We start from the raw sequence: 27,164 nt of genomic DNA on the forward strand, positions 1-27,164 counted from the left end.
CCTCGTAAATCCGCCTATGGCTGAAAGCCTTTTCTCCCCCTCCCCCCTTAATCCATGAAAGATTTGGAAATTTCAGCCTTGAGTATTAATACCCACTGCTAAATAAAAAGATATTTCAGGGGTTTTGTTTCATTAGTATATACCATTTCCATACGATTCGAGCTTAAAAGTTTCCATTATAAAGGTTAATGTTCTCTTGTCAGTATTATATTGATTGCAATTGACAAAGGGTATCCAATATTTCAGTTGAGAAAAAAATTGAATTTACCATTAAAAATTTCAGTGATTACATTTTCTTTTTCTGTTTTAGATTGATAGGTTGCTTCCTGTTGCTGGGAAAGGAGAAGCCACTGAATTTAATCATTTATTCCAACAAAAGACACAGAAAAATCTATCCGATGGTCACCTCTGGTTTTCGATATTTATGCGCCCTCCCAAGAGTCGATTCACGAGGGCCCAAAGAGTAACTTGTTGTTTTGCAATGTTGTTTTTGTCCATGCTAGTGAATGCTATGTGGTATGGTAGGGTACCATCCAAACCATCAGGATCAGCGTTTAGCCTTGGTCCATTGTCTCTAAGCCCTGAACAGGCAAGTACTTCTCATACTAAATGTAGTACATTTTTGCCCAATGTCAAAAAAAAAAAGAAAGAAAAAAAAGATTGTTTTTTGTGTGAACAATATTTTCACTTTTATATCACTTTTTTTTGCGCAAGAATGGATAATGCAAATTGCAATGTTTTTTTTTTTTTTTTTGTGATTTTAGATTGGTGTTGGAGTGATGGCTAACTTTATAGTATTTCCACCTACTTTCTTGATGATCACTCTCTTCAGAAAAACCCGCCTACGTACATTGAGACCATCACATGTTACTGAAGCTATCAAAAAGCAGCGTAAGTTGCCGAATATTACTTAAGTCCTTTAATTGATCAATATAATTCAGGAAAATTTCAAAGGTTCCAGGAAGCTCAGAGCAATGGATTTTTTTTTTGTGTAATTACTTATGTTGAATAAATTGTTTTCTTAACTTTTTATTTATGGATTTTCAAAAAAGTTTCTGTTTGTCTTGGCTTTGCATCGTACATTTTCTTCATTTACAGCCAGCTTCCAAATTGAAATGTGTCTGTGCTGCCTTCATACAATTGAATGAAGCATGTAGAGCTTGACTTGAAAGTCTTGCTAGCTTCAAATTCATTTACAAAATTAAAAAACTCATGGGCTAGAAATTCTTTTAGTACGTAAAGATTAAAAAAACCTTTGTTGCAAACAAATCATTTTATATAATAATAAATGTTCATAATATTTTGTGGATAATTTCCATAAATATACTATGGACACTTACCTGAATTAAATTTACTTTTTTTTCTCAGTTTAGTTGCATTGACTTTCATATTAGAACTGTTGTCTTCAAAAACAAAACTTATCAAGTAATGACTAATTAAATAATTTTGACTCAATTAACATCTATAAAATCCATTTTATTGTTTGTTGCATAGTTTTTGTTTGATGCAACTAGTTGTAAGATTATTTCCAAAAGCTGTTATAACAAATTAATGAAAAAACAAGAACATGAAATAGTTCAGTTACATATACCTAATATTATCTGGATGTAAAAAGAGCAAACAAAAGTATGTTGCTGAGCTTTGCAAAGGTATTTTATTATATAACAGCAATAGTTATTCAGAACATCTAATAGAACTTCCTATTTTTCTACTTACAAACTTGCATTTGGATACTCTTATGCCAGAGCAAACTGTGACTTTAACTACTTTAACATGTTGCAGATATTGCTTTCTGTCTCAAATTAATTAAATATAAACATGTCAAGTATTCTGCCGTGCTAAGCGCAAAAGTTGTAGCTGCAGCTGAGTTCAAAATGAGAAATTGACGTTTAAAGTTGTGCGGCTTCATGTATTTGATTCAGATGGAATTTTTTTAGAATTTTTTTAAAAATATTTCCCATTGGCATATGACTACAAAACATTGTATTTAGGTTAAGTATGTGACAAAGAACATACTGGTGATTCTAACTCAGTTTTGATAAAAAGTGCAGATACGACTTTTGTGCCTAGCATGGCAGTATTACCTAATACTGCTTTCCTAGTTTATAAAATACAAATATGTTTTATGTGTCTTTTTTGATCTAACTTTGTCTCATCAAAAAATATATTATGGATGATAATTCACTCCGGCATAAGACCGTCCATTTTATATATACCAATTAATGGAATTTACTTTTTAATTTCTATACAGAAGCGTCAAAGAAAAAACTATCTACATTTTCACGCCCTGGTTCTGCTGCATCCGGTACAACACTAATATTGGATGACATTTCTCAAGATGATGAATCACGTCGGGAGAATCGCTTTGTCAAGCAAAAGAAGAAGAAGAAGTTCTTGTTTCCATGGTGGTGTCGCATCATTGCATGGTTATTGGCAGTTTCAAGTATTGTTGTATCTTGCTTCTTCCTGTGGGCCTATGGTGTGCAGTTTGGAGATGAAAAAACGAAGAAATGGATTACATCCCTCCTGGTCTCATTCTTTAGCTCTATTCTAGTTACTCAACCAATTAAGGTAAAATACTGAATTTAATGCTCTAACAATCTTAGTAGCTCTTATATAAATAACTAGCTTACTACCCGGCGTTGCCCGGGTGCTTATTAAGTCCACATATCTCAAAGATTAAAGAAGGAATTCTATCAACACGGATGTAAAAAAAGTTGTATAACCCAACTTCTAAGTGGAATTGATACCACAAAGAACTTAAGTAGCACAGAAAAACCAAGCATCTACAGAAACGATAACATCAACAGGGTTGCCACGCACCGGGAAAACCTGGAATTGTCAGGGAAAATGAAAATGGCCGAAAAATCAGGGAAATGTCAGGGAAAATGAAAAATTGCATATTTCCGATCGTTCTTAGCGCGGCCCGCGGTCTATGACGTCAAAAAAAAAAAAAACCTTTCAGCCTTGTTTTTTTCGCCTCCATTCCCTTCCCATTCGTCGTTTTGTCGTTCCCCTCTCTCTTCTTTCTTCCCCCTGCAGTTCTTTTCATCAACTCTCTGCTAATGGCGCGTGCGTGCGTCATAGCAGTCGGCGGCGGACATGCGCAGAAGGTACTTCTTTTCTTCCTCGTTTGAGCGGGCTCTGTTTAAACGCCACTTGTTTACGTCAGGCAGTTCTGAAGTTGTTATGATGCACAGCACATTGTTTTGTCTGCGAGTGCGACTGAAGTTTTTAATGAGCTGCAATATAATCTTTTCATATTTTATATTATTTCTTTAAATTAATTAATGAAATCGTATTATTCTAAACAATTTTGTTCTGTAAATTTAGTTCATTAGACAATTTAAACTTAGAAAGTTCTTTTTTACAGAAGTATCGCTAATCTTTTAGTATTTTGGTAGTGATCTTTAAAGACTTCCAATGCGCTTCTTTCTTTCAAAATAAAAGTAATCCGATTAAAAGAAAATCTGCACATCAGAGAAGTTTCTGATCTATGCTCAAAATTTAACTTTATGACAGGGGTAATTATGGCTCAGGTTGCGCCATCAAAAATTTTTTTTTTGGGTGGGGGGATTTTTTACTTATTTATTTTATTTTATTTTTATTCAAATTATTTACTCATATTATTTTACTTTATTATTTTCATCTGTGTGTGTGTATTTTATTGGGGAGCGAGCACACTTTTCTTTCAAAACAATAATAATTAAAAATAAATAGGTAAAAAAATAAATAAATAAAGATGGTTAAAAATGAAAAAAGCGCTAAGGCGTTCAGAAATATTGGGGGGGGGGGGGTTGTGCCATTGAACTTGGGGGGAGCACCCCTGTTTTATGAGCAACAAACAGGGGAAATATGTGAAGCTAAAAGATGCAAGTTTTTTTTACAGGCCAAAGTCTAAAAGCGCTTTGAGTTCAATGGATCGGAGGGGTAGAAGGCAATAATTGAAAAAGTTTAGGTTTCATAAGTTTTTAGTTAAGATTATTTTAGCAATTAACTTTATTTTTGTGATACAGATGTCACAATTGTTAATTTTGCAGTTCTTTCACTTGATGTAAGGCAGTGGCTCCTCGCTATTGAAAATTAGATATGCTACATTTACATTAATTGTTTATTACAGTGATTTGCTTCACTTGTGTTTAGTGAAGGTTAGGGTAGTTCAAAAATACACTTTAAAAAAAAAGGTTTCTCCTAGAAGACAGGACACCACTCAATGTTTTTAGACTTGTGGATAGTAAAATACTGGAAGAATTTTAACTTCCTATTCCAACTGAAAGAGGGTGCTCGACCCCCTCCCTCAAACTTCATAAGTATGAGGAGGGGGTTAAAAAAATATATTGAACCGAAAAACAATGTTACATACTATAATCTACACGAGTTATATGCATATTCATTGCAATAAAATAATTACTTACATAAAAAAAAAACAGCTGGGGAAATTAAATGTTTCTAAATTTGTGACTTTTTCTGTGCTAGTGCTAATGTTAAATTAAGGGGTCATTGAGCACCCTCTTAAAATTTGAGTAAGAAGCTAAAACTTTTACAGCACAATACTATTAGTAAGTCTAAAAAAATAAGGGGTGTCTTGGACTCGAGCTGAGAGAAAAAAAAAAAAAATGAACCACCCTTAGTACATATTTTTGATTATTTCAGCTTGAGTAAATTAAATTTGGTAATCATTGTTTGTAATGTTTGAAAATGAGGTAAGTTTTATCAAAATTTGAGATGTATATATTAATGTTGCAAAATGAAGGTGGAGATGGATAACCTGGAATTTTTCTCAAAACCACCTGGAAAACCTGGAAATGTCAGGGAATTTCATTCTTGAACTTCTGTGGCAACCCTGTCTATGGGCCATTGTGCATTCATCCCACACGATTAATTTGCATGTCTTGAGCACCTGTGCTCGACCACTTGCCTTGCTTATCTGGCAGGTCGGATTTTCCTGTCTGGCAATGTTGAATGGCAATTTAAGTGCAGAGTGAGCTGTCCTCCCTCCTTCCATCAGTGTTGCCGCAATTCCTGAAGAAGCTATCGCAAGAGCAATTTCTCCCTGAGCCCTTACTTGAGCCAAAATTAGATTTGTCAAAAACGTTTTTCCTGTGCCCCCTGCAGCATTCAAAAAAATAATACGGCCTCGTTCTTCCTTTAAGAGATCAATGATAATATCAAATGTTTGTTTTTGATCTTGGTTTAGAAGCGGCAATTTCTCTTCGACGTATGCAGTCAACTCTTCGACGTTATAGTTTTTTTCTCGCATTAAGTCTGCCTGAAGCAGATCTTGTCTATCTCGCAATGGTGCAGACAAGCCAAGTTGTTGTAATGTTTTGCTGCTTATGTCAATGCATTTGTTTTCAAGATTAACTAATGCTTCGTTGAAAATATCCGGACTAAATGTAATTTCCATTGTCGGATTTGCTCTCTGAACTTTAGCGAGAATATCCTCACTTAAAGCCTCTTTATATGTTTCCCATAAAGTCATTGGATTTGAAGGGCAGCATGTAGTTAATATTATTGCAAAAAGATTTCTAATTTGCTCAGGTAGAGAGTTCAGTTCAGCTTCTCGCAAGGTATCATTTCAGTGCTGGTCTTCTTCCAGTAATCCCAACTTCTCACATGCTTCTCTAAAGGTCTGACAAACTTCGCCATTTACTGGTCTTAATTCTAAGAACGATCTTGGTCCTCGAACTGAGTGAAGAAGAATCCTTAGGAAATAGCATTCGGCATTGTTTGGGTGAACTGTATATACACGACCCAGGGCATCAGTCGTGACAACATCATGACCAGCAACAGAGTGACCAACTTTCCTTCTGCAAAAAACTTTCATCGACGCATTCCAAGTGTAATATTTAAGAATTTCGTGATACAACAAAGTCCTTGTGAAAGGATTGTGCTCGCACAGTTGAAAAAATGCTGTTAAGGTCGTGTTTGATGGATTATCAACCAGCCTGGGGGCATTTTCTGGCTTGAAGTACACCCTTTGACCATTTTCTAAATGAACTCTGAGATGAACAACAGTTGGGTGTCGTTCATGAAGTGAAAACCCTAGGATTCTCCAAACTGCTTCGTTGCTGTTAATGTATCTGCCCAACTGATAGCGCATCACTTCGTCATTCGTTCCTTCGTTGCCTAAACCAAAAACGGCCATATCGCTGCCTTTGTAAATATACTTGCAGACATACTTGATTGATTTTATACTATTGCAGTATTCCACGTTGATATGAGCCTGAAACATTTTCGACAGAAGAGGAGAAAATGGAACGACCCATCTATTATCTATTTCTATTACTGAATTGTTGCGTGCATTCAATGTTGATGTGAATCCTCCGTCTTCTGGAGCTCTACGTCTGTATAATGGATAGCCATCAGTTCCAGTTTGTGTCTCTTTGATAAAATTACGAGGGTACTTCTTGGTACACGTTCTATCTTTCATACAAGGCGAGTTTGGATTAAGATTCCCGCATGGTCCGTGAATCATGTGTTTTGTTATTATTGAGAAAAAATGAGGATCTTGTGTTGGGCTTGGCAATTCAGCAGATATGACGTCATCTATTTGAGTTGGTTGAATTTTTTCTGTTAGCCAGGTTAAGTTATGTGAGTGTGGGAGACCTCGCTTTTGCTACTCAATCGTGTATAACCAGCATTTTGGCACTCCAAACACATGTCCTTTCGTAATAACATTAATTAGTTTCATCTGCTTCTGTCTGAAGACTCTCGCAACTAAATCGTGGAGCTCATTGGGCGATTGACCACTAAAGAGCATCTCTTTTATTTCTTTCCACGCCGGATTGCAAGTGAAAGTTATGAATAAATCCGGTCTCCCGTACGTCCTAACGTAAGTCATGGCATCTTGCGCATACTCATGCATGTGTCTAGGACTGCCTGTAAATGAGGATGGTAATATAATCAGGGATCCTAGATTTTCAATGTTCCCATCATTTACCACCGCGTCTCAAAGATGAATATATTCTTCAACTCTCAAATTACGTTGATTTAAACGAACGTAAAGAAGACGTTCACTCTCAATTTTCGCATACATGTCTACGATGAATTGTAGAAACAGTTGTCTGCAGTTTAATATGTGATTATTTTCAGCATCACAAACCATTAATCTATATGCATAGAAATTCATCGCTGAAACTTTCTTGCTGGTTGTTTCACCTGTTGCTGGGTTTACTTGCCTTAGATTAAAATGATATCCATCTTCCCCGCTGGGAAATAATATTGGGTACTGAAGAGCATCATAGGAGCAATGTGTTTCTGATATGCGAACCAAAGATTCCCCCCTTCTTTGAATAATAATGTCACGCTGCTCAAACTCGTCTCCTGAAATAACCACTGCAACTTCATCTACTTGCGAAGCATTGAACCGTCGCTCGTGTTCACCTGCAGGTCTTCTGTCTGCTCTTATGATGACTTTATATTCATCAGTTGGCATATTTTCCAATGTGGTTTTAAAAGTTTTAATGAGACTATTGTGGTCATGAAGCATCTTTTGTAATTTAAACACAATTTGCCGTCTTGTTCCTGAAATATAAGAGCATCTTTGTTCAGTTTCTCTTTGCTCATCGCCAACAAAGTACAGCTGTAGAAATTTCGGTGGTTCATTTGGTGGAGGCAACAATGATCCGACTTTATGATAAATCTGTCCCTGCACTGTGAATGTTAATGTGCAGTGCAGGGACAATTGTTCAACAGTTGTCAACCAAGCTGTTGAACAACTGATGTTGCGCCAAACGACGTCATTTGAAAACACGCATTGTATTTTCTTATGCTACTAAGGAAATGTTTTGACTCTGGTGTATTCCCTGCAGTGTAAGTCAAAAGTTCCTGTGGTACCGGCTCTAATGGAGATAGTTTTACTTTTCCGTTACTGCAGCAAATACCAGAAGACTCTGAACTGAATTTTTTTGCTTGACAATAACTGCAAATAATGTCCATTTTCCCGATGTTATTACTTTCATGGCTCGCGTAATCTTTTTGAGCATTATAGTGAAATCCTTCTAGCGCTAAACTGAAGTTTTGAGCAGTCCGTGATTGTCCTCTCCTATTTCTCACTTCCTGCGTTCGAAGCTCACGTTGTGTCACTGTCTCTGATTCTCTAGATGTAGCAGCTCGAACGCGTTGTTTATTTCGACGATCCTCACGCTGATGCATGGTTTCTACAGCTCCAGATGCTGCCGCTCTGTCTCGTTTATCCTGAAGGCGGGCTTCACGCTGCTGGATGGTTTCTGAAGCTCTAGATGTCATCGCACTATCTCGTTTACCCTGAAGGCGAATTTCACGCTGCTGAACTGTTTCTGAAGCCCTAGCTGCCACCGCTCTATCTCGTTTATCCTGCAGGCGGACATCACGTTCTTCCGCTGTCTCTAAAGTTCTAGATGTCGTAGCTCTCTCGCGCATTGTTGCAAGTCTTCTATTTTTTTCTTCAGGAGTTTCTTCCTTACGCTTTTGGGCCATCTTTTTAGCCTTTGGATGAACTTGGCCAATTCCTTTACGTTTCTTTGGAGGCATTTTTACAGAGTTCAATGTAACACAGCTTAAACTAATGGAGACAAAATGAGGAGAAGTACCTACGCAGTAGTATAACTTTTAATGTGCAGTAAAAGCTATCATAGATTACAAAATAACGAATATCCCCATAATTTAGCTTGTCTATAACATATTTTAGACTTATGGCTCTCGAACCAAAAGAGTGGCAAGACAAACGCTAAAACTTTGAACGGTAAGCTCTTAATCATAGCGATTTGTACAACTATCGTTAAAATGCTTAGTGGTAGTTATAAACTGGCAATATTTTTCGATTGTTTGTAATAAAAATTTGTTCAATTCAAAACCTGTTTACCGGGAATGAACCCGTATCAAAATAAAGACTGAAAAGAAAAACTTTATAGTACCACGCAATATTTCGTGATACCCATTTCAGTAGTACTCTGTCTGATGAAATATTACGTCATACCCATTTCAGTAGTACACTGACGAAATATTACATCATACCCATTTACGCTGATGTCCGTGTATGATGAAATATTGCGTCATTCCCAGTTAACAGGTGACAATTATCGGTAGATGTTGAAGAAACTTCGTCATGTAAATTTATTCATTGAAAAAATATAGCAATTTTATGCAGTTTCAAAGAATTTAAATTTAAATTAATATTTACCAGCTTTTTTTTTTTTCGATATTTAAACTCCTACCCTTCGAACACTATGTGAACTCCGCCATATTAAATTTCCATGCGATTTTGCGAGTCAAAAAGTGCACACAACCTTTTTTTTTTCACGACGTTTTGGCAATCCTAGAATAGTAGTGTGTATATAATACATGTAAGGAAAGCCTTGACCACATCCCTCCCCTTTGAAAGATAAATTCCAAATGCGCTATTATGCATTACTATGATTATTTTGCAATTTCTTTGCTTTATTAGTACTTTTACACCCGTTCTTCGACAGCCTGGAGCAACTTCTATTAAACCGAATTCCGAATTACTTAAAGATTCGACGTAAATCAAGGAATAGTATAAAGAAAATTTATATATTGCAAATTGGTTTCATAGGGATCATAGAGCATTAAATTAAATTTCTGTTGCAAGGATGAAATAGATGTGGTTTTAATAAAAGTAGTCTAATGCTGAAACAGTCGAAGATTGTACGTCAATATTGAATGCAATATTATTACCTTACTCATGTTTGTATTTTCTTTACTATTAACGAGAAAAACACTGCTAAAAAAAACTACACGCAACCCTTACTGTTGTGGATTTTATAGTTACACAATATTTAAAAATTACAATTTAACGATAGCATTCAAATTAAATAGAACCATGAGTAGCATCAATGGACCCCTTGGATTCGTATTTCGCAGTTCAAGAAACGATGCACAGCATCCTTTCTTATATCTTCGGCTTTCTCGCCAAACATACTTTAGCGCTCATCGCTAAACGACATTGATGGCCATCGCTCAGGATACTTTTTGTGTTGATTGCATTTAAAATAGCTCCTGGTAGTTATATATTGATAACCGTTTTCATTTGCTTTCAACCAAGGTTCACAAATTTAACGATTAAAGTTAATCTTTAAAGAAACTTCACCTAGGGTAGTTTTTTACGGGCTTTTCATTTAAACTAAATTCATAACTATACAAAAATTCGTTCGTGCAGAAAAGAGCAATTTTATGAGTCAAAATATGAAATTAGACCTCTTTGGGTCTTTTTAAAATTCCAAAAATCCGCCTATATGAATTCCTGAGCAACAATTTACCTTTGTGCCAAATTTGGAAGAAATCCGACGAAAACTGGCTTTGTATAAGGAACATACACACACACCCACAAACATACATCCATTTTTATATATATAGATTCCTCTGCAGACATGCCAACTTTCTTGCTGTAATCTTCAATCTCTCGCCTCATGCCACCAGAGATATTTCTCCTGATTTTTGAGGCATATAAAATTGCTGCACTTTGGCTGTCAAGAGTACAGTCAAAAGTCTTTTAGTTTTACATTTATTGTGGTAGTGAAAATTTTGAAAACTAATGATTGTTGAGGAAAGAAAAGGAGTCTAATGTTTGTACACCGAAAAATTTGGACAATATGCAGGGCCCAGGCTAAGCATTCGTTACCATGCCAAATGTGACAAAATTATAAACTTGGTAAAGTAAACTCTGATTTAGTGCAAGTATTGCAAACAGAAAATTCTCCAAAATTTGGACAGAAAAATGTTTCCCTCAAACCTCAAAGGATTGTTAAAAAAACTGCTGGAGATAAATGTCGCCACATTGAGATTTGGAATCTCTTTCTGCCGCAAAAACTGCCGATTGTAGAATGAAAATTAAATGCCTTTCATAGTTATTGAGTGTCCGATTAACAGTCCATTAAGTTTGCGCTGGAAACTGGATATTTAAAATATTAATTTGTGTTTACCCTGCATATTTTATTGAAATATCAGAAAATTGGCCATCAAGGTATGACGGGTGAAAATTGCTTCTATATTTGAACGAAGCCATTGCCTATTTGGTGATATTTTGATACTTGAAATCATAACCCCAACTCTAGTGGATTAACCCTAACATCCAGTAGGTAGCGTTCATTGTTGACCATTTTTTCGTTTCTTTATTCCCCTGAAATGACACAGTCTTACCAATGAAACTGTGGAGTTACCGGATCGAGTTCAGCCTTGTCACAATAAAGCCTTTCCCTGCATGTTAAACATTACCAAAACATATTATCAAATTATCATGCCGTCGCACGGGCTTCATTGTTGAAACTGATGGGTTACTCGATCATTGGCTATTATATATATGAGAGTACTTTGTTTGCTAATTAAAGTTTTCTAAAGAAAAAAATTACCATTAAAATTTTAAAATTAATCTTTAGAAATTTGACTAAGTTGACTAATTTACTGACTAACATCTTGAAATCCCTAACAATTAATATATGTTTGAAAAATGCTTATGTAGTACTCTAGCAACTTTAAACCAGTATTAAAATTTATGTCAGTTTTGTTTTCAAGAGATTGTTGCAGCTACTATTTTACAACTTGAATTTTTCTTTTAGAAATTGTGTTTCCCCTGACTATGTATAAATACTAATTACATTTGACCAAATTTCTTTATTTGAATTGCCTTTAAAGTTTTCCTCTATAGTTGGTTATTAAACTGAAGAAATAATGCGATGAATAATCGTGAAAAAAAATGGCATCAATCAGTATTTATTTTTAATTCTTAAAATATTTTTTAAAAATTGTTAGCTAAAAATATAATGTTATATTTTGTGGATTTGTTTTTCTATACTCAAAGCCTAAGAACATTAAAACTGTAAATTTGTACTATCATTCGTCTGGTTCCAGGTATGAAAATTGCTCCTGCTTTTTCATTTTATTTCTCTTGCTTTCCTGTTTTGTAAGAGTGGCAAGTCTGCATTTCTATTTGAAACATATTTGTAAATGAAACAATGTTCAAAAGCATATTGTTCTAACTTTTATAAAAAAAATAAAACCGAAAATGAAGTTTTTACTTTGTCCCTTCGACTTTGGTTACTGGTATTTAATGGGTGCTACTCTATATGATAGTATACCTTATAACATAAGATGTCGTCAAATTCTGTGTGGTTGCTAAGATATGGTAACAATAGAACTGGAGAAACTTTGGGATGTGTGAAAGAAATTAAATTTTTGAGAAATTTTTATTGAAGTTACTCCAAGTCAAGGGCGTATATAAGGGAGGGGCTGAGGGAGCCCGGGCCTCCTCCAAAATCTGAGAAAAAAATCTAAAAATGAAGGTAGTTATTTTTGGTTTTAGTTGCTCACAAATAATTTCCAAACTTTTAGCTACAAAAAAATAAAATAAATAAATAAATAAATAAATTTAAAAAATAATAATAATAATGAATAAATAAATAAATATGTAGTGATAATAATAATTACTATACGTTAGATCAGAGATTTCCGAACTAGGTGCCGCAGGAAGAGGCGAGGGGTGCCGCGAAGTGCCTATGGTAACAATAATATGTATATAAAACTAGATTAGGATGGCGTGAGAAAAAATTCTAATTCTTCAAAGAGTGCTGTGAATCGTTAAAGTTTGGGAACCCTGCGTTAGATGGCACTAGGCAACTGGCAGTGGTTTTCAGAAGGGGTCAGGGGATCCGTACTCCTTACTCAAGAAAAGAACATGGCTTGGGGAAGTGAAGTTATTTAAGAAAAAGTCAGTTTGAAAAGAAGGGTCTTCAAAATGTTTCTCTCGTTAACTCTTGTCCCCTGCAAGAATTTTAAAATAAGTTTTAGTTGTTTGGTTTTAGTAACAATGGAAATTGATGTCCTAAAAACGCATTTATTTAGGCCTTTTTCGGACATCAGTTTCAAAACATTTCTGGAGGAGGGCCCCCGAACTAACACGCTTTCACTAAGATTACTACCAAAATTAGTCTGAAATTGTGCCTTTAAGATTTCAACTTTGAAAAGTTTCGGAGGAAGATTCCTAAAACCGTTCCTTACGTCTAAACATCTCCAAAGATGACCTGAAATTGCGTTTTACCTTTCAGGGGAGGATTCTTGAACTCCTCCTTTCCAAAAATTGCCTAATGTTGGGAAAAAAATCTGAATTGATTTTGAAAATAACCTTAAAAAAAAAAAAAAAAAAGAAAAGAAAAAGAAAAATTAATTTGAATTTTGACATCTTGAATTCAAATTATGTTTTTCGCAATCACGAGTGTGTGTATGTAGGTGTGTGTGTTTGTGTGTGGGGGGTATGTGTGTTTGTGTGTAGGCGGTATGTGTATGTGTGTGTAGGCATGTGTGTTTGTGTCTGTGTGTGGGTAGTTGTGTGTATGTATAGGTGTCTGTCTGTATGTATGCGTGTGTGTATGTGGTGGTGTGTGTGTATGTGTAGGTGTCTGTATGTATGCGTGTGTATATGTGGTGGTGTGTGTGTATGTGTTTATGTATGTATGTGTAGGTGTCTGTATGTATGTGTGTGTATGTGTTTGTGTGTGTGTATGTGTGTGTGCGTTTGTGTGTGTAGTTGTGTGTGTATGCGCGTGTGTGTAGGACATGGACCCAACCTGGAGACGGTTTTCGCTATAGGAGCAGCATCGTGAGGAGCCGGTCGACGGTGATGATGCGGAGGGTGGCGGTGGGAAAATAAAATGATAGCACACCAAAAACAGTCAAGTGAGAACAATAAGTAATTGTGATTGCTCAAAAAAAAAGAACTTCAAAGTTACTGACTTTTGATCAGGTAATTGCGTCCAACTACCCCTATTTCTTTCACACACACATCCCCCCCGTCCCATTTTTTCCCCTTTTTTCCTATTGGTCTAAAAATTAGAAAATCTTCAAAATGTTACACTTCGCAATCCCCCTCCACCCACTAAAACCATTAAAGAGCTTCTCAAACCTCGTTTTTAGGACTTCAATGTCGAAAAAAGGCCAGGGAACAATTACCAAACGCCTTGCCTTCTGAAAGCATCGAAAATAGTTTAAGATTGCTTTTGTGGAGCTTCAATTTTGAAAAAAGGCCGAACTCATAACGTTACCAAATATGGTCCAGAGTCGCGCTTTTAAGACTTCAATTACGAAAAAATTTCGGACGAGGGTCCGTTTGCTCCCGTATGAAATATGAAAAATCAAAAACTACATTTTCGAAAAGTTTAAGGTGGAGAGTGTTTAAATCCCTCCTCCTAATACAACTGAATAGCTCTTTAAAACTTCGTTTTTTAGGACTTAAATTTCAAAATAGTTTTGGGGAGAGCCTCAGAACCGCCCTGCCCGTAACATCATCGAATCATCGAAGTTAGTCTAAAACTGCGTTTTTAAAACTTCAATTTCCAAAAATTGGGCGGAGGGGTGATGGATTTCGCTCCATTTTTTTTAAAAAAAGCCATCTTGGGCAACTTAAAATCTCATTCCTTTGATTACACTAACGTCGACAAATATAGCCTATAATGGTGCTTTTAAGATTTCCATTTCTAAAAATTTCCGCAGAAGGCCTTCCGAATTTTTCCTCCCGTAGCATCACCAGAGACTGCCTAAAACTGCGTTCATAGGACTGCAATTCCAAAAGATTTCCGGAGGAAACCCCCGGATCCCCCCACCCACCAGAAGCGAGAATATTTTAAGAGTGCCCTCCCAAATCTATTTGTTTGGTTGCGGCAGACAGCTTGAAGTCCTTTCCCCACCTCGAAAAAAATGAGAAGATCAGAGCACTGTTGATCCCCCCCCTATCAAAAAATTGAAATTACAAAACCAAAAAAAAAAAAAAAAATGTGTGGGTGGGAGGAGCTAATCTTGGTTATATGGGCCCCCTCCAAAATAAAAGCATATATACGCCACTGCTCCAAGTTTTTAAAACTTTAGGCTGCAGGCCCTGAGCTTGTGACAATGCCTTAATCTGGCCATGATCTTGCTTGTTACTAATCCAATAGTCTTTATGTTTGACTTATCACTAATCCCTCTTTTTAGGTATTCCTAGTGGCAATGTTCTTTTCTGCTATTTTCAAAAGTGTTGATACGGAAGATGAGGATGAAGATGATGAAGAACCTCCAGAACTTGCCCCTGACGAAGAATGGCTGCACAGAGGTAAGCACTTAGAATCTATGTTTGGAATGCAATAGTTGTCCGAAAAGGTTCTGCTAGAAGATATTGCATTGTTAAACACTTTTGGTTTTCTAATTTACTAAAATGGAAACAGTACGAACATGCTGAGTAATATAGTTAGAATGTCTTGATTTTTGTAATAGCAATGCACCAATGTCAATGTAGTATAAACACTATGTACGTTTTTAGTTATGTGAATGCAGTTCTGCAAGAGGGGGGGGGGGGGGGGGGGTCGGGGGAGAAACAAAGAATTTTACTTGAAAAAATAAATGAACCAACTCAATATCATTTCAATAATTACTTATATCTCACAGTATCTTGTTCTACAGTTATTAAACTTGTTCGTGTTTAAACCCTAGCCAAATGTATCATGTTTCACTTTTTTATCATTCTTATGATACTTTTATTGTTTTGTCCGAAGCCTTCTTCTACTAAAAGCCCTGAAAAAAAAATCTTTCTTCTGGACTAGATGTGGCCATGAAATTTTGTTAGTTTGCACATTAACTACGTAATCAGCGGTTTAAATGAATCTGGGTTTAAGCTGAATCCAAAAGCTCTTTGGCAAAAAAGCTAAAATTAGCTAAAACAAGTGTTAGCAAAATGCTAATACAGTCGATTCTTGATAACTTGAAGTCTTAAAACTTTAATATTCCTTTATCTCAAAGTTTTTACTCGGCCCAAAAATAATTCAGTGTTTTTAATACAATTGTGTCTCTATATCTCGAATGTGCTCCTTTTAAGTCGGAAATATTTATGCATTTCGTTTTCATTTTATACATAAAAATGCAGCAAAAGCAAGATAAAAAATAACACATTGTTTTACTTTGACTTAGTTATAATAGTGTTCCTTAATGCTCACAGTGTTGCAAAATTGAGTGGAAAGTAGCCGATAGTGCTGTTTTTTGCCTTGGCTGTTGAGCTAAAATTTCATTGCCGGCTAATCTTTGATACTTAAATTTTGTCAAAAATTGGAAATAGTATCCTCTATTTTCTGGATAACTAAAATTATCCTGATATGATGACAGAAACTGCCTATGAGAGAACAGTAGTTAAAACTGATTTACGTGCTCTGATTTCATAAACAGCAATGATAATGAATCTAAAGTGACCTACGAATGGGATCATTTTGAAATCTTTTTCTGGGGGGAATATTTTGCTTAAGTACCTGGAGAATTCTGAAAATGTGGATATGTCAAATTGAGTTTACAAACTTGATCACGTTTTAGTGATTTTAAAAAAAAATGTTCGCAGTCAAAAAAAAAATTTCCTGCTTCAAAGTACCTTATTAAAATATGTTCTCTGGAAAGGTATTAACTAATACTTAATTTTATCTAATGTATAAAAATCTATCTGTTATGCACTATTCCTGAGAAATCTTTACTAATAATAAAGCTGAAAGTCTCTCTGTCCGGATCTCTATCTGTCAGGATCTCTGTGACCCGCATAGCGCCTAGACCGTTCGGCCGATTTTCATGAAATTTGGCACAAAGTTAGTTTGCAGCATGGGGGTGTGCACCTCAAAGCGATTTTTTGAAAATTCGATTTTGTTCTTCTTCTACTTCAATCTTAAGAACAAAATTATCATAAGATGGACGAGTAAATTACGAAATTATGTGGAACCGCAACATGGGCACAAGCCAATTGGCGAGAAAATTCACCATACATTATTTGTAAATGTACAGGCGAACCAAAAGACCTTTTAATTTTCTATTACGGGCAAAGCCATGCGGGTACCACTAGTAAACTATAAATTATTCTTGAGAAAGCTGAGAAAGGAACTTCCAATAACTCGAACTACCGATTACTTGAGGTTTTAGCCGGTCTCTTGGGACTTCAAATTATCGAGAGTTAACTGTATGTACTAGGATAGTGAATATGAATTCTGAAAATTTTATAAATTAATCATGACATCTTTAAAGAATTATTAATTTACACTACTGGCCATTAAAATTGCTACACCAGGAAGAAATTCAGATAACAAAATGATATTTATTGGACAAATATATTATGTTAGAAATAACAAATGATTAAATTTTCAAGAAATTTGGGGGAATAGATCCTGAGAAATTAGTACCTAGAACTACCACCTTTGGCAGCAATAACAACGCTTATACGCCTGGGTATTGAGTCATACAGAGATTGGATGGCATGTACAGGTACAGACACCTATGTAGCTTCAACATGATACCACAGTTCATCGACCGTAGTTACTGGCGTTTGCTTAGGAGCCAGTTGTTCAGCAACCATTGACCAGACATTTTCTTTTGGTGAGAGATCTGGAGAACATGCTGGTCAGGGCATCAGAGGAACATTTTCCGTATCAAGGAAAGTCTGCACAATAGCAGTCACATGCGGTCGTGCATTATCCTGCTGAAGCGTAGAGTTCTGCAGGGCTCGAATAAAGGGTACTGCCACGGGTCGTAACACATCAGAAATGTAACCCCGACTGTTCATAGTGCCGTCAATGCGAACAAGAGGTGACCGAGATGTGTATCTAATGGCGCCTCATACCATCGCGCCAGGGGATGGGCCAGTATGACCATGGCGAATGCATGCTGCCTGTGTGCGTTCACCACGATGCCACCAAACCCGGATGTGACTATCGTGATGTTGTAAGCAGAACCTGGATTCATCAGAAAAAATGACGCTTCGCCATTGATACGCCTAGGTTCCTCGCTGATGACACCATTGAATGCGCTCCTGTCTGTGATGCAGCGTCAGTGGTAGCCGCAGCCATGGTCTCCAAGCTGACAGTCCATGCTGCTGTAAATGTCGCCGAACTGTTCGTGCAGACACTTGTTGTCTTGCAAATGACCCCATTTCTTGACTCAGGACTCGTGAGGTGGCTGTACAATCCATTACATCCCAGGGCTGTACATCCCATCCCAAGCTGACAGTCCATGCTGCTGTAAACGTCGCCGAACTGTTCGTGCAGACACTTGTTGTCTTGCAAATGACCCCATTTCTTGACTCAGGACTCGTGAGGTGGCTGTACAATCCATTACATCCCAGGGCTGTACATCCCATCCCAAGCTGACAGTCCATGCTGCTGTAAACGTCGCCGAACTGTTCGTGCAGACACTTGTTGTCTTGCAAATGACCCCATTTCTTGACTCAGGACTCGTGAGGTGGCTGTACAATCCATTACATCCCAGGGCTGTACATCCCATCCCAAGCTGACAGTCCATGCTGCTGTAAACGTCGCCGAACTGTTCGTGCAGACACTTGTTGTCTTGCAAATGACCCCATTTCTTGACTCAGGACTCGTGACTTGGCTGTACAATCCATTAAGGCCATGCGGATAACATGCCTGTCTTCTCAGCTGTTAGTGATTACTGGCCGTTGAGAACCAGCACGGCAATCTGTATTACCATTCTGAACCCATCGAATCCATATTCTGCTAACTGCAATTGGATCTCGACCGACGCAATCAGCAAAACTGCGATAGGATAAACCGCAATCCCGTTAGGGTACAATTCGACCTCTATCAAAGGCAGAAAGGTGCTGGTATGCATTTCTTCTTACACGAGGCATCACAACAATTTTCCACCACATAACAACGTTCAAATTGAATTTGCATGTGCGAAATTGATTGTACAGTTTCCTCATTCAAACACATTGTAGGTGTCGCTAGGGGCGCCTGCCTTGTCTGAATGCGCTGAAAAGCTAACCATTTGCATATCACATCATCTTCTTCCTGTTCTTTAAATTTCATGTCTGCACCATGCCGCCTTCTTGGTGTAGCAATTTTAATGGCTAGTAGTGTACATCAGCTTCGATAGAGAGCGTTTGAGACTCAGCTAACTCAGCCTTAATCGATATGATTTTGTAATTCTTATCTTTTTTTTTTTACAGTTTTCTACTACAAACTAATTGAGGATTCAGTGTGATATTCTGTTACAATTCTAAAATCACCTAGACTTTAAAGCTTGTGTAAATTTGAATGGCAGAAATAAAATGCATTAAAATAATTAAAAAGTTATTGCTGATAAATTTAATCCTCTGGAGCAAATGAATAAACCACCATAATTTTTTTGCTGCGTAATTTGTTGGTGTATTTATATGCATAATTTTTTTTAATATATTATTCAAATTTTAATTTTTAAAATCTAGGGCTTTTTTCTTTCAAAATAAAATATTTTAGATTTTTTTTTTCCTTCAAGAAATAAAATTTTACTTTGAGAGTCTATTTTGAGGGCCTTACTGAAGTCAGGTCCTTACTTGTGCCTGTGAAAACTGTGTCATGTGAAAATGCCTATTGCTGATTTTATCTGTGTATAATGGTACAGAAAGTTCATTGTTGAATTATAAATGTTTAGTACACAGAAGACATTTTTGTAATAATTTCTCTTGTACATTTCAACAGAATCAGAAACAAAAGAAGATAAGCGCAAACTGCTGTACAAACCAGCAGATATGGCCAAAATGGAAAGAGCAAAGCTGGAAAGGATAAAAGAGTTACAAATGACTGCAATTTTGAAAGAAATAATTTCTTATGCCTTTTTTATCTGGATTTTAACTATTTTGAGTTACGGAAATAGAGATCCCAGTGCCTATTATTTAAGACAAAATTTGAAGGATACTTTTATTCGAGAAGGAGATTCAAACATAGATTTCATGGGTGTAAGTATTTCTTCAATTTAGTTATTTAATAACATTTTCAATCTTAGTGTAGGTGTTCTTAAATATGTTTAATAAGGAACATGTTTTTAGGGAAATATCCCAAATGCAAAAAAATTACCAAATAACTCTAAATGTTTCACATATTACTGCTTTTTTATGTTGAAATCAAGTATTAGACTAAATGATTTTGTTCAATTATGCTTTTATGCTTTTTGTACGAAAATTTCATGGATGGTATGAGGATATAAAAGTAATTTTGTATCATTAACAGCAATAAAGACAAGAATAGAGATAATTTCCTGAGTTATGATTCAATAAGAAATGACAACGCCAAATAGTACAAATTGCAGACTGCTGCAGACACATGTTTAAGCGTTACAAGGAATGCATTTTTTCAATGCACCAAAAATGAGCTTATGGATGAAAAAAAATCAAACAAAAGCAGTAATCTGCTATTTGTGCTATTTGATGTTGTTATTTCTTGTTTTACTTTTTATACACAAAGGTGTTTATTTAACTTATTAGTTTACGGTTTTCTTACTTACTTATTAGTTAGATGTTTGAAAAAAACATATCATTTCTCTTCTTTTTTTTTTTTTTTTTTTTTGCAATTGAAATTGGCTTTTAAAAAATCATCTCTTGTGACTCTACTTAAATAATGAATAATAAAATGAAAAAAGCAATAAATATACAAATAGTGAATGTTTTCAGGCATGTGTTTTGGAATAACAAGAAACCAATTTATCCAAAGCTCATAACTATAATAATTTGTAAAAAGTTTCCTTGTTATCCCAAAAATATATTTTTATTTTGCCATTTCTTAGTTTAGTGATTTTTAATTTTTTTCCAAAAGTAAATTTTTTGCTCCTTAAGGTGAGGCTCTACATTGCCGTGAAACAGAAAAATAAGGCAGGAACGTAAAATGGCTCGTTTTCAGTTTTGGAAAAACGTGAACTCCACTTCAGCGTAATATATTTTACAACAAAAAGAAAGCGCCATCTAATGGAATAATTTTTACATTCTCATTGGATGTTTGATGTTCAATGAGTAAGCAATATAAATGAATGTGCAAAGTTAAAACGACACAGAAACCTACACATATTATGCGGCATCATTTTGAAATAATGAGGTTGGGCTATACCATTAACTGATCAAAGCTTTTATTGTTTAATTTAGTTGGTGGGTTATTTTACAAAAGTATGAAACTTTTTATGGAAGTCAATTCTATTAACTTGGCAGTTTTTTATTTTCAATTTTAACCAATTTTTAGCGGGAACATGCAGAATTGGCGATGAATACCCATTCAGTATTTTTTATTAAATTTGTTTTAGTATTAAATAAAACCATGTTTTTCATTTTTTAGATTTTGAAAGTAGTAATTTCTCTAAAAATTTTCAAAAAAATCTTATTTTGCTGCACAAAAATGCTTTGTTTGCATTGATAGTGCAAAAAAAAAAAAAAAAAAAAATCTTTCAGCATTTCGTGTAGAAAAATTCTCCACATTATGGTGATTCCACCAAAGTTTTAATTCTTTTGATGGTTGAGTTTATTTATTTGACAAAATTTTGACCTTTTAATGAACAGTTTGTAATGACTCTGTGGCCAATATTTTTGAATACATGCCGAGAGAACATTGCCATTACATTCCAATTATGCTTTTAATGTCTTACAATGAATATGGCAAAGTTATGTTGATGTGGCTGCGGCGAGCTTTCAAAAATCATGGCGTCTCAGCCATTTCAAAAGTTCCATTAATGTATACTAATTCTGCCAAATAAATTAGACCATCAAGCCACTAGGAGTTTAAATAAAATTCGAAACATGACAATAAAAAAAAAATAAAATAAAAAATTAAAAAAAAAAAAACACACACACACACACAGCCATTAAATAACATTAAAAATAGATTAAAATGTAAAATAATCCACTCAATACATTTATTTCTAATCTCGCCAAGCCATTACGTCAGTCTAAATATAATGTACATAATATTTAAAAGTTTTATTAAAACCTAAAACATTCCATCAAGACAATATAAAACAAAATTACCAATTTGTATCTTGCCAAGCAATCCATAATGCAGCCAAAACATGCAGTAAATAATTATTGAAAGATCCATTAAAAATGTAAAACAATCCATGAACTAGTTTAAACATCTTTCTACTTTTGTCAAGCGATTAACAATTTAGCCAAACTATGCAATAAATAATAAGTTCCATTGAAGTGTAAATCAATTCTCTAACTAAATTAAAGAACATTTGTAATTTCAAATCTCGCCAAGAAACTACGTTCCCATAAAAATTCGGGACTTTTAATTACATTTTAGAAATTTAGTCTACATGCAAATTGTTTTTATGATTATGTATTACAGATAGTGAACTTTAGAAGCCTCAACTTAAAGCTTATTTTAAGCATTTCACAGATTGCTGCCCATTCAACTATTTGATTTTTTTGTCATTCAATAATGGGTATATTCTTATTTTTCTGATGAACATTTAACAAATGTCCTTTCATTTGTACCAAATAACAATGACGGACGCCATCGCTAAAAAAGTTTACATTTGACAGTGAACTGATATTGGTTGTTGGATAACAAAAAACTAGAAAAAGTCAGAAACAGAAAAAGTTCTACTTTTTTCAGGTCTTGATTATGCCGCGTTTACGCCTCACAAAAACGGCAAGATCCGAATTTGAATAAGATTTTCCATTTCTGTCGATTCTCTGCTAATGTGGAGTCTCCGCTTTACTCTTTAAATATCTAATTGTTCAGTGCTTGTTTTTAAAAAAGTGTGTTTCATGAATTGATTCATTTTGATTTAGATAACCTCCACTGCTGATTTTTACAAATGGACTCGAGAAGTTCTCATACCAGAATTAATTGTTGGTAAATGGTACAATGGCGATCAGCCTTTTGGCCTCCGAGGTTTCTTAAGTGATCGTGTGAACAGAATAATGGGGTATGGGATGCTCAGACAAGTTCGAATAAAAGAGCGTAAGTTATTACTTTCTTCAAATATTGTTACACTTGTGGTTTAAATCATTGTTTGACTTAATGTCACTAGATCTACATTAATCTTATTCAGGACAATTTCTCTTCTTTATTATTGACTTTGTCTCTAGTGTTTATCACCACCTTTCCACACCTGCAAAGGTTAAAAGATTGTCTTAACTTTTGGTTTTGTAGACAGCAATTTCAGATACAGTGAAACTTCTCTTGAGCAGCCATTCTCTCTGTTCTTGAAAAAATTGGTCGATAATGAAGACTGGTCACTCTTAGAGGTTGTTTTTGATAATTGTACCAACAGAAATCATTTACGTTCTGCTTACAGTATATTAAAAACAATATTATAAGGATATATTTAAATGAGGAAACTAAATTTTTTCTTCTCTAAATTATGTTTCTTACTTTATTTTTCCAGTTAGAAACTGGTTCGCTTTAAAATGTGAGAAGAAATTTGTCTACTTCAGATTCTTTGTGTTTTCTGAGCCAACTTTTATTTGTAGTTCAGATTTTAGCCAGCAAAATTAATTATTGATGTCATTATCATTAGTGCAATCTGAGTACAACATGAGCTTGTCTATTTATCATCCATTCAAATGAGCCAAAGATGGATTCTGACCACAAAAATGACCTAGGACCCCCCCTGTTCCATTCGTAAATAACAGCTAAATTCCGAGAAAAACTTTTTCAATAATTACTTGTCCTTATCAACCTCCAACAATAACAGAAAATTCGGCTGACCTGCCGCAAGATATACAAGTGTCACCTTAGCTTCCCACGGGGACGATAAACTTACATCCCCCTTTTTGTAACATTCTTGAGTCTCTGAACAGAAGTTCACGAAGGGAATCCATTTGAAACGCTTTGAAATCTAGATTTTGCACCCTTATTCTGATTTGTTTCCACATTCGTAAGCAAAAGAAGACAGATGTGTGTCCAGACTAAAACGTTTTATTGCTTTTCTTTCTCTATCTCTTTCTTGGTTTTCTCTTAGCAAAAAATTTCTTCATATTTTAGTGTTGAGTTTTCCATTCTTATCGTTATTAGCAGTTTCGCTTGTCTCTCTCAGAGGATTTTTAAGGTTGAATAGATAGGAAGGAAAATCAGTCCCTTAGAAAGCTGATCGTTAATGGAGGTGGTTGCTCATATAGAAGTTTCATTGTATCAATTACAAGTGAAAAAAGCTAACAATCTGGCATTTACATTTTAATCTTTATATTTAATATATCTTTAAAAATATGATGTGTTTTTCATTTCTAGAAATCTTATATCAATATGTTTATCATTCTTTCAATTGTTCTAGCTTTAAAAGTTATAAAATGTGTCATTTTATGGTCTGTCAATTCTACTATGTTCCGGAAGTTATTCAATTGGAGCAAAATACTTTATTACATCCTTATTTACAGATTTATGTGTAAAGAACCACTGCATTTAATTTTTGTATATCTGATTTAATCTCTTTATTATTGTTTTTTTTCAGTCTCATTTGAGTCCAAAAACTCCTTAAATTTTTAAGAAATCTCTCCCCCCCCCCCCCTCTTTTAGCTCTCATTGATTTTTTTTCCTCATAACGTCATTTAGCCATCAATTTTAAATTTGAGTTGTTTTCAAAATCAATTTCAAGGTCAGTTATAATTATTTTAATTTATTGAACTTATAAAATTGCTTTAAAATTTTTTACAGGAAACAATTTATTTATATATTTTTAGTTTTAAATTTTAAAACCTTTTTTTATCCCTTAGAAAATCATTGTTTCTATGCTACCTGCTTATAAAATGAAAAAAAGATATCCACTGTAACTTTTTAGAAAAGGATTTCAAAGAACAAGTCGTAATAGTATAAAATCGGTGTTTAATTTTTCCATGAAAAATTTTCTAAAAATTTTCTAATTTTTATATAATGAGTAAATACTTAAATGTCAAATAAAGCAAAAAAGTAAAGATACATAAAATACAGCTCTGAACGAGTTTATTTTGAACAATATTTTGTTGTAATCCAAGATTTTTTCTGTTAAGTTTTTACTTTTATCCATTTTTCATGTATTCACTAAATATTAAAGTTAGACACTTTTGAAATTAAATTACTCCTTTAATCTATGAGCTTTACTTGATTTAGGATTATTTTTTCAATTATTCATATCTATTTTATAACAAGTAAAATTAAATTGAGTTAAGCTATGGCCAAGACTAAAGCAAATTTTTGAGTATATAATATTGTTCAGTAGGGTATGTATATATATATGAAGGGTACAGGGGAAAACCCTGTCAGTCAAAAAAAAAGCTAATTTTGAGAAAAACGCATTTGAATGTTTGACTGATGGGCTTTTCTCCCAGTACCACTATTTTCAAAAAAATATTTCAGCTGACTTACAGAGTTTTGTCAAAACATGAGTGATTTTTTAAAAAGTGTACTTCAGCAACCACTTGACTGCATCATTATTTCGTTTCCTTGTAAAAGCTGACTGACGCAGTTTTCACCTGTATCCTTCATATATGAGCGATATGTATAACTATTGATTTTTGATATATATTTCTTGTTTGATTACAGGATCTTGTAATGTGGACAGAAGAGTGAAAACTCTCACAGAGGTATGTCGCTCTCATTCAAATATCATTTATGAAGACAAGCAAAGTTATGAGCCTGGCTGGAAAGTTCTGGCACGAAATGACACGAATGATGAATACCGCTATCGAACTTCCAAGGAACTGAATGGGCTGCCGTTCTGGGCCATTAGAGATGTTTATTCAGGAGGTGGATATGTGTTCCCTCTACGTGGGACACATGAAAAGCTCAAGGAGGAAATGTTTCACCTTGAGAAAAGTGACTGGATTGATGAGAAAACTCGAGCGGTTTTTGCTGAATTTTCGGTCTACAATGCTCAAGTGAATCTTTTTGGCGTAATGACAATCGTTGCCGAGTTTTTGCCCGGAGGAGGTGTAGTTCCATTTTATCGCCTTGAAGTAATTAGACTCATGAGATACCATCAAGGGTTCGGTGCTTTTGTTTTGGCTTGTGAGTTGGGGTACGTCATTTATACTTTATATTTTCTGGTTCGTGAATTCAAAAAGTTTAGGCTGGAAGGCAGAGATTATTTCAAATCTTATTGGAACTGGGCTGAAGTAATAGTTATCAGTCTTTCTATCAGTGCTATAGTATTTTATTCCTACAGAATGCTGGTAACCAGAAAGATATTATCCACATTTGAGAAAACACATGGTAACGGATATATCAAAATGCAGTATGTTGCTTCAGTTGATGAAGTGTTTGGTTTCTTAATGGCTTTCCTTATGTTTATTGCTATATTAAAATTTATTAAAATTCTTCGTTTCAACAAACGAATGGGTATTTTGTACAGTACTCTTGCTCTTTGTGCGAAAGATCTCAAATCATTCTTTGTAGTGTTTGGAATTATTTATCTTGCTTTTGTACAATTTTTCTACTTGGTATTTGGCTTTACGATTCGAGAGTTCTCATCATTCGTCACTGCTGCTGAATCCACCTTTGCCATAATGAATGGTGGTGGATTCGATTTTGATGCCATTTGCCTCGCAGCTCCGATACTTGGTCCCTTGTCATTTTTCATATTCTGCCTCACTACCACAATAATTTTGTTGAACATCTTCGTTACTCTCATTCTGAGCGCTTTCCAGGACGTCAAAGTAGATGTCGACAAACAGGCCAATGATTACGAGATAGTCGATTTCATGTGGAAGAGGTTGAAAGGTTTCTTCTTTATATTTGATGATGACAAGCCTAAAAACGATGATGATTTTGACAATGACGTGAAACCGATCTTTGGCATCGGCAGCGGACTTGGTCCAAATGCAGACAAAATACAAGATTTTCCAGAAAAGGTTGACCGGCTTTTGAATCACATCAACTCATTTTATTTTGATGGCCAGCTAGACCTCAACAGCAAGAAAGCTCTCAAAAGTTTATACAAAAAGGATGATGATAATGATTACGATTTTGGGATGAAAACAACCAAATCAAAGGCTGATAAAATGTCATTTATGAGTTGGAACCGTTAAAGGACAACCAGATTTTTTTTTTCTCAGAACACTCACTTGTTCCAAATATATAATTTCCTTTAAAAAATCAGAAAAGTAACCTAAATTGGATGTTTTTTCCTTTTAACAGGGTAGTGATTTTTCTGTTATTTCATTCATAGTTCCTTCAAACACATAGCTATCTGTTTTCATGTTATAATCTCACTTGGTTTAGTCAAGCAGGACTTTTTTTCCTATTTGTAAATTCCCAAAATATGTTTATAATTGTTTTAATTTTTAGAGTATACGCACAGAACCAAAGACGATTTTAAATATTGTTATCCAGTCATATATTTAGTCATATTACATAATTAGAATGTACTTTTATAAAGTGTATGATTATTGAAGATGAATATTGTGTTTAGAAATGACAAATAAAATTCAAGAAAAATATTTT

At 34.8% G+C, this 27,164-nt stretch overlaps 1 protein-coding gene across 1 annotated transcript; it reads left to right on the top strand.

Moving 5' to 3' along the window:
* The first annotated feature begins 496 nt into the window (after positions 1–496).
* On the top strand, positions 497–27,148 carry LOC129228609 (polycystic kidney disease 2-like 2 protein). Its single transcript, XM_054863290.1, has 7 exons — positions 497–589; positions 765–891; positions 2,252–2,571; positions 14,959–15,076; positions 19,461–19,717; positions 22,538–22,709; positions 25,266–27,148. The coding sequence occupies exons 1-7, from the start codon at positions 497–499 to the stop codon at positions 26,747–26,749; spliced, it is 2,571 nt and encodes an 856-aa protein (XP_054719265.1). The 3' UTR covers positions 26,750–27,148.
* Positions 27,149–27,164: the final 16 nt, after the last annotated feature.

The sequence above is a fragment of the Uloborus diversus genome, chromosome 8 (genome assembly GCF_026930045.1).
Source record: "Uloborus diversus isolate 005 chromosome 8, Udiv.v.3.1, whole genome shotgun sequence".
NCBI lineage: Eukaryota > Metazoa > Arthropoda > Arachnida > Araneae > Uloboridae > Uloborus > Uloborus diversus.

Excerpts from the sequence above, each read along its gene's own strand:
- LOC129228609 (XM_054863290.1), top strand. The coding sequence starts at position 497 with ATGCTAGTGAATGCTATGTGGTATGGTAGGGTACCATCCAAACCATCA. Across the intron at positions 590-764 it reads TGTCTCTAAGCCCTGAACAG|ATTGGTGTTGGAGTGATGGC; the intron begins GCAAGTACTTCT and ends TTGTGATTTTAG. Across the intron at positions 22,710-25,265 it reads ACAAGTTCGAATAAAAGAGC|GATCTTGTAATGTGGACAGA; the intron begins GTAAGTTATTAC and ends GTTTGATTACAG.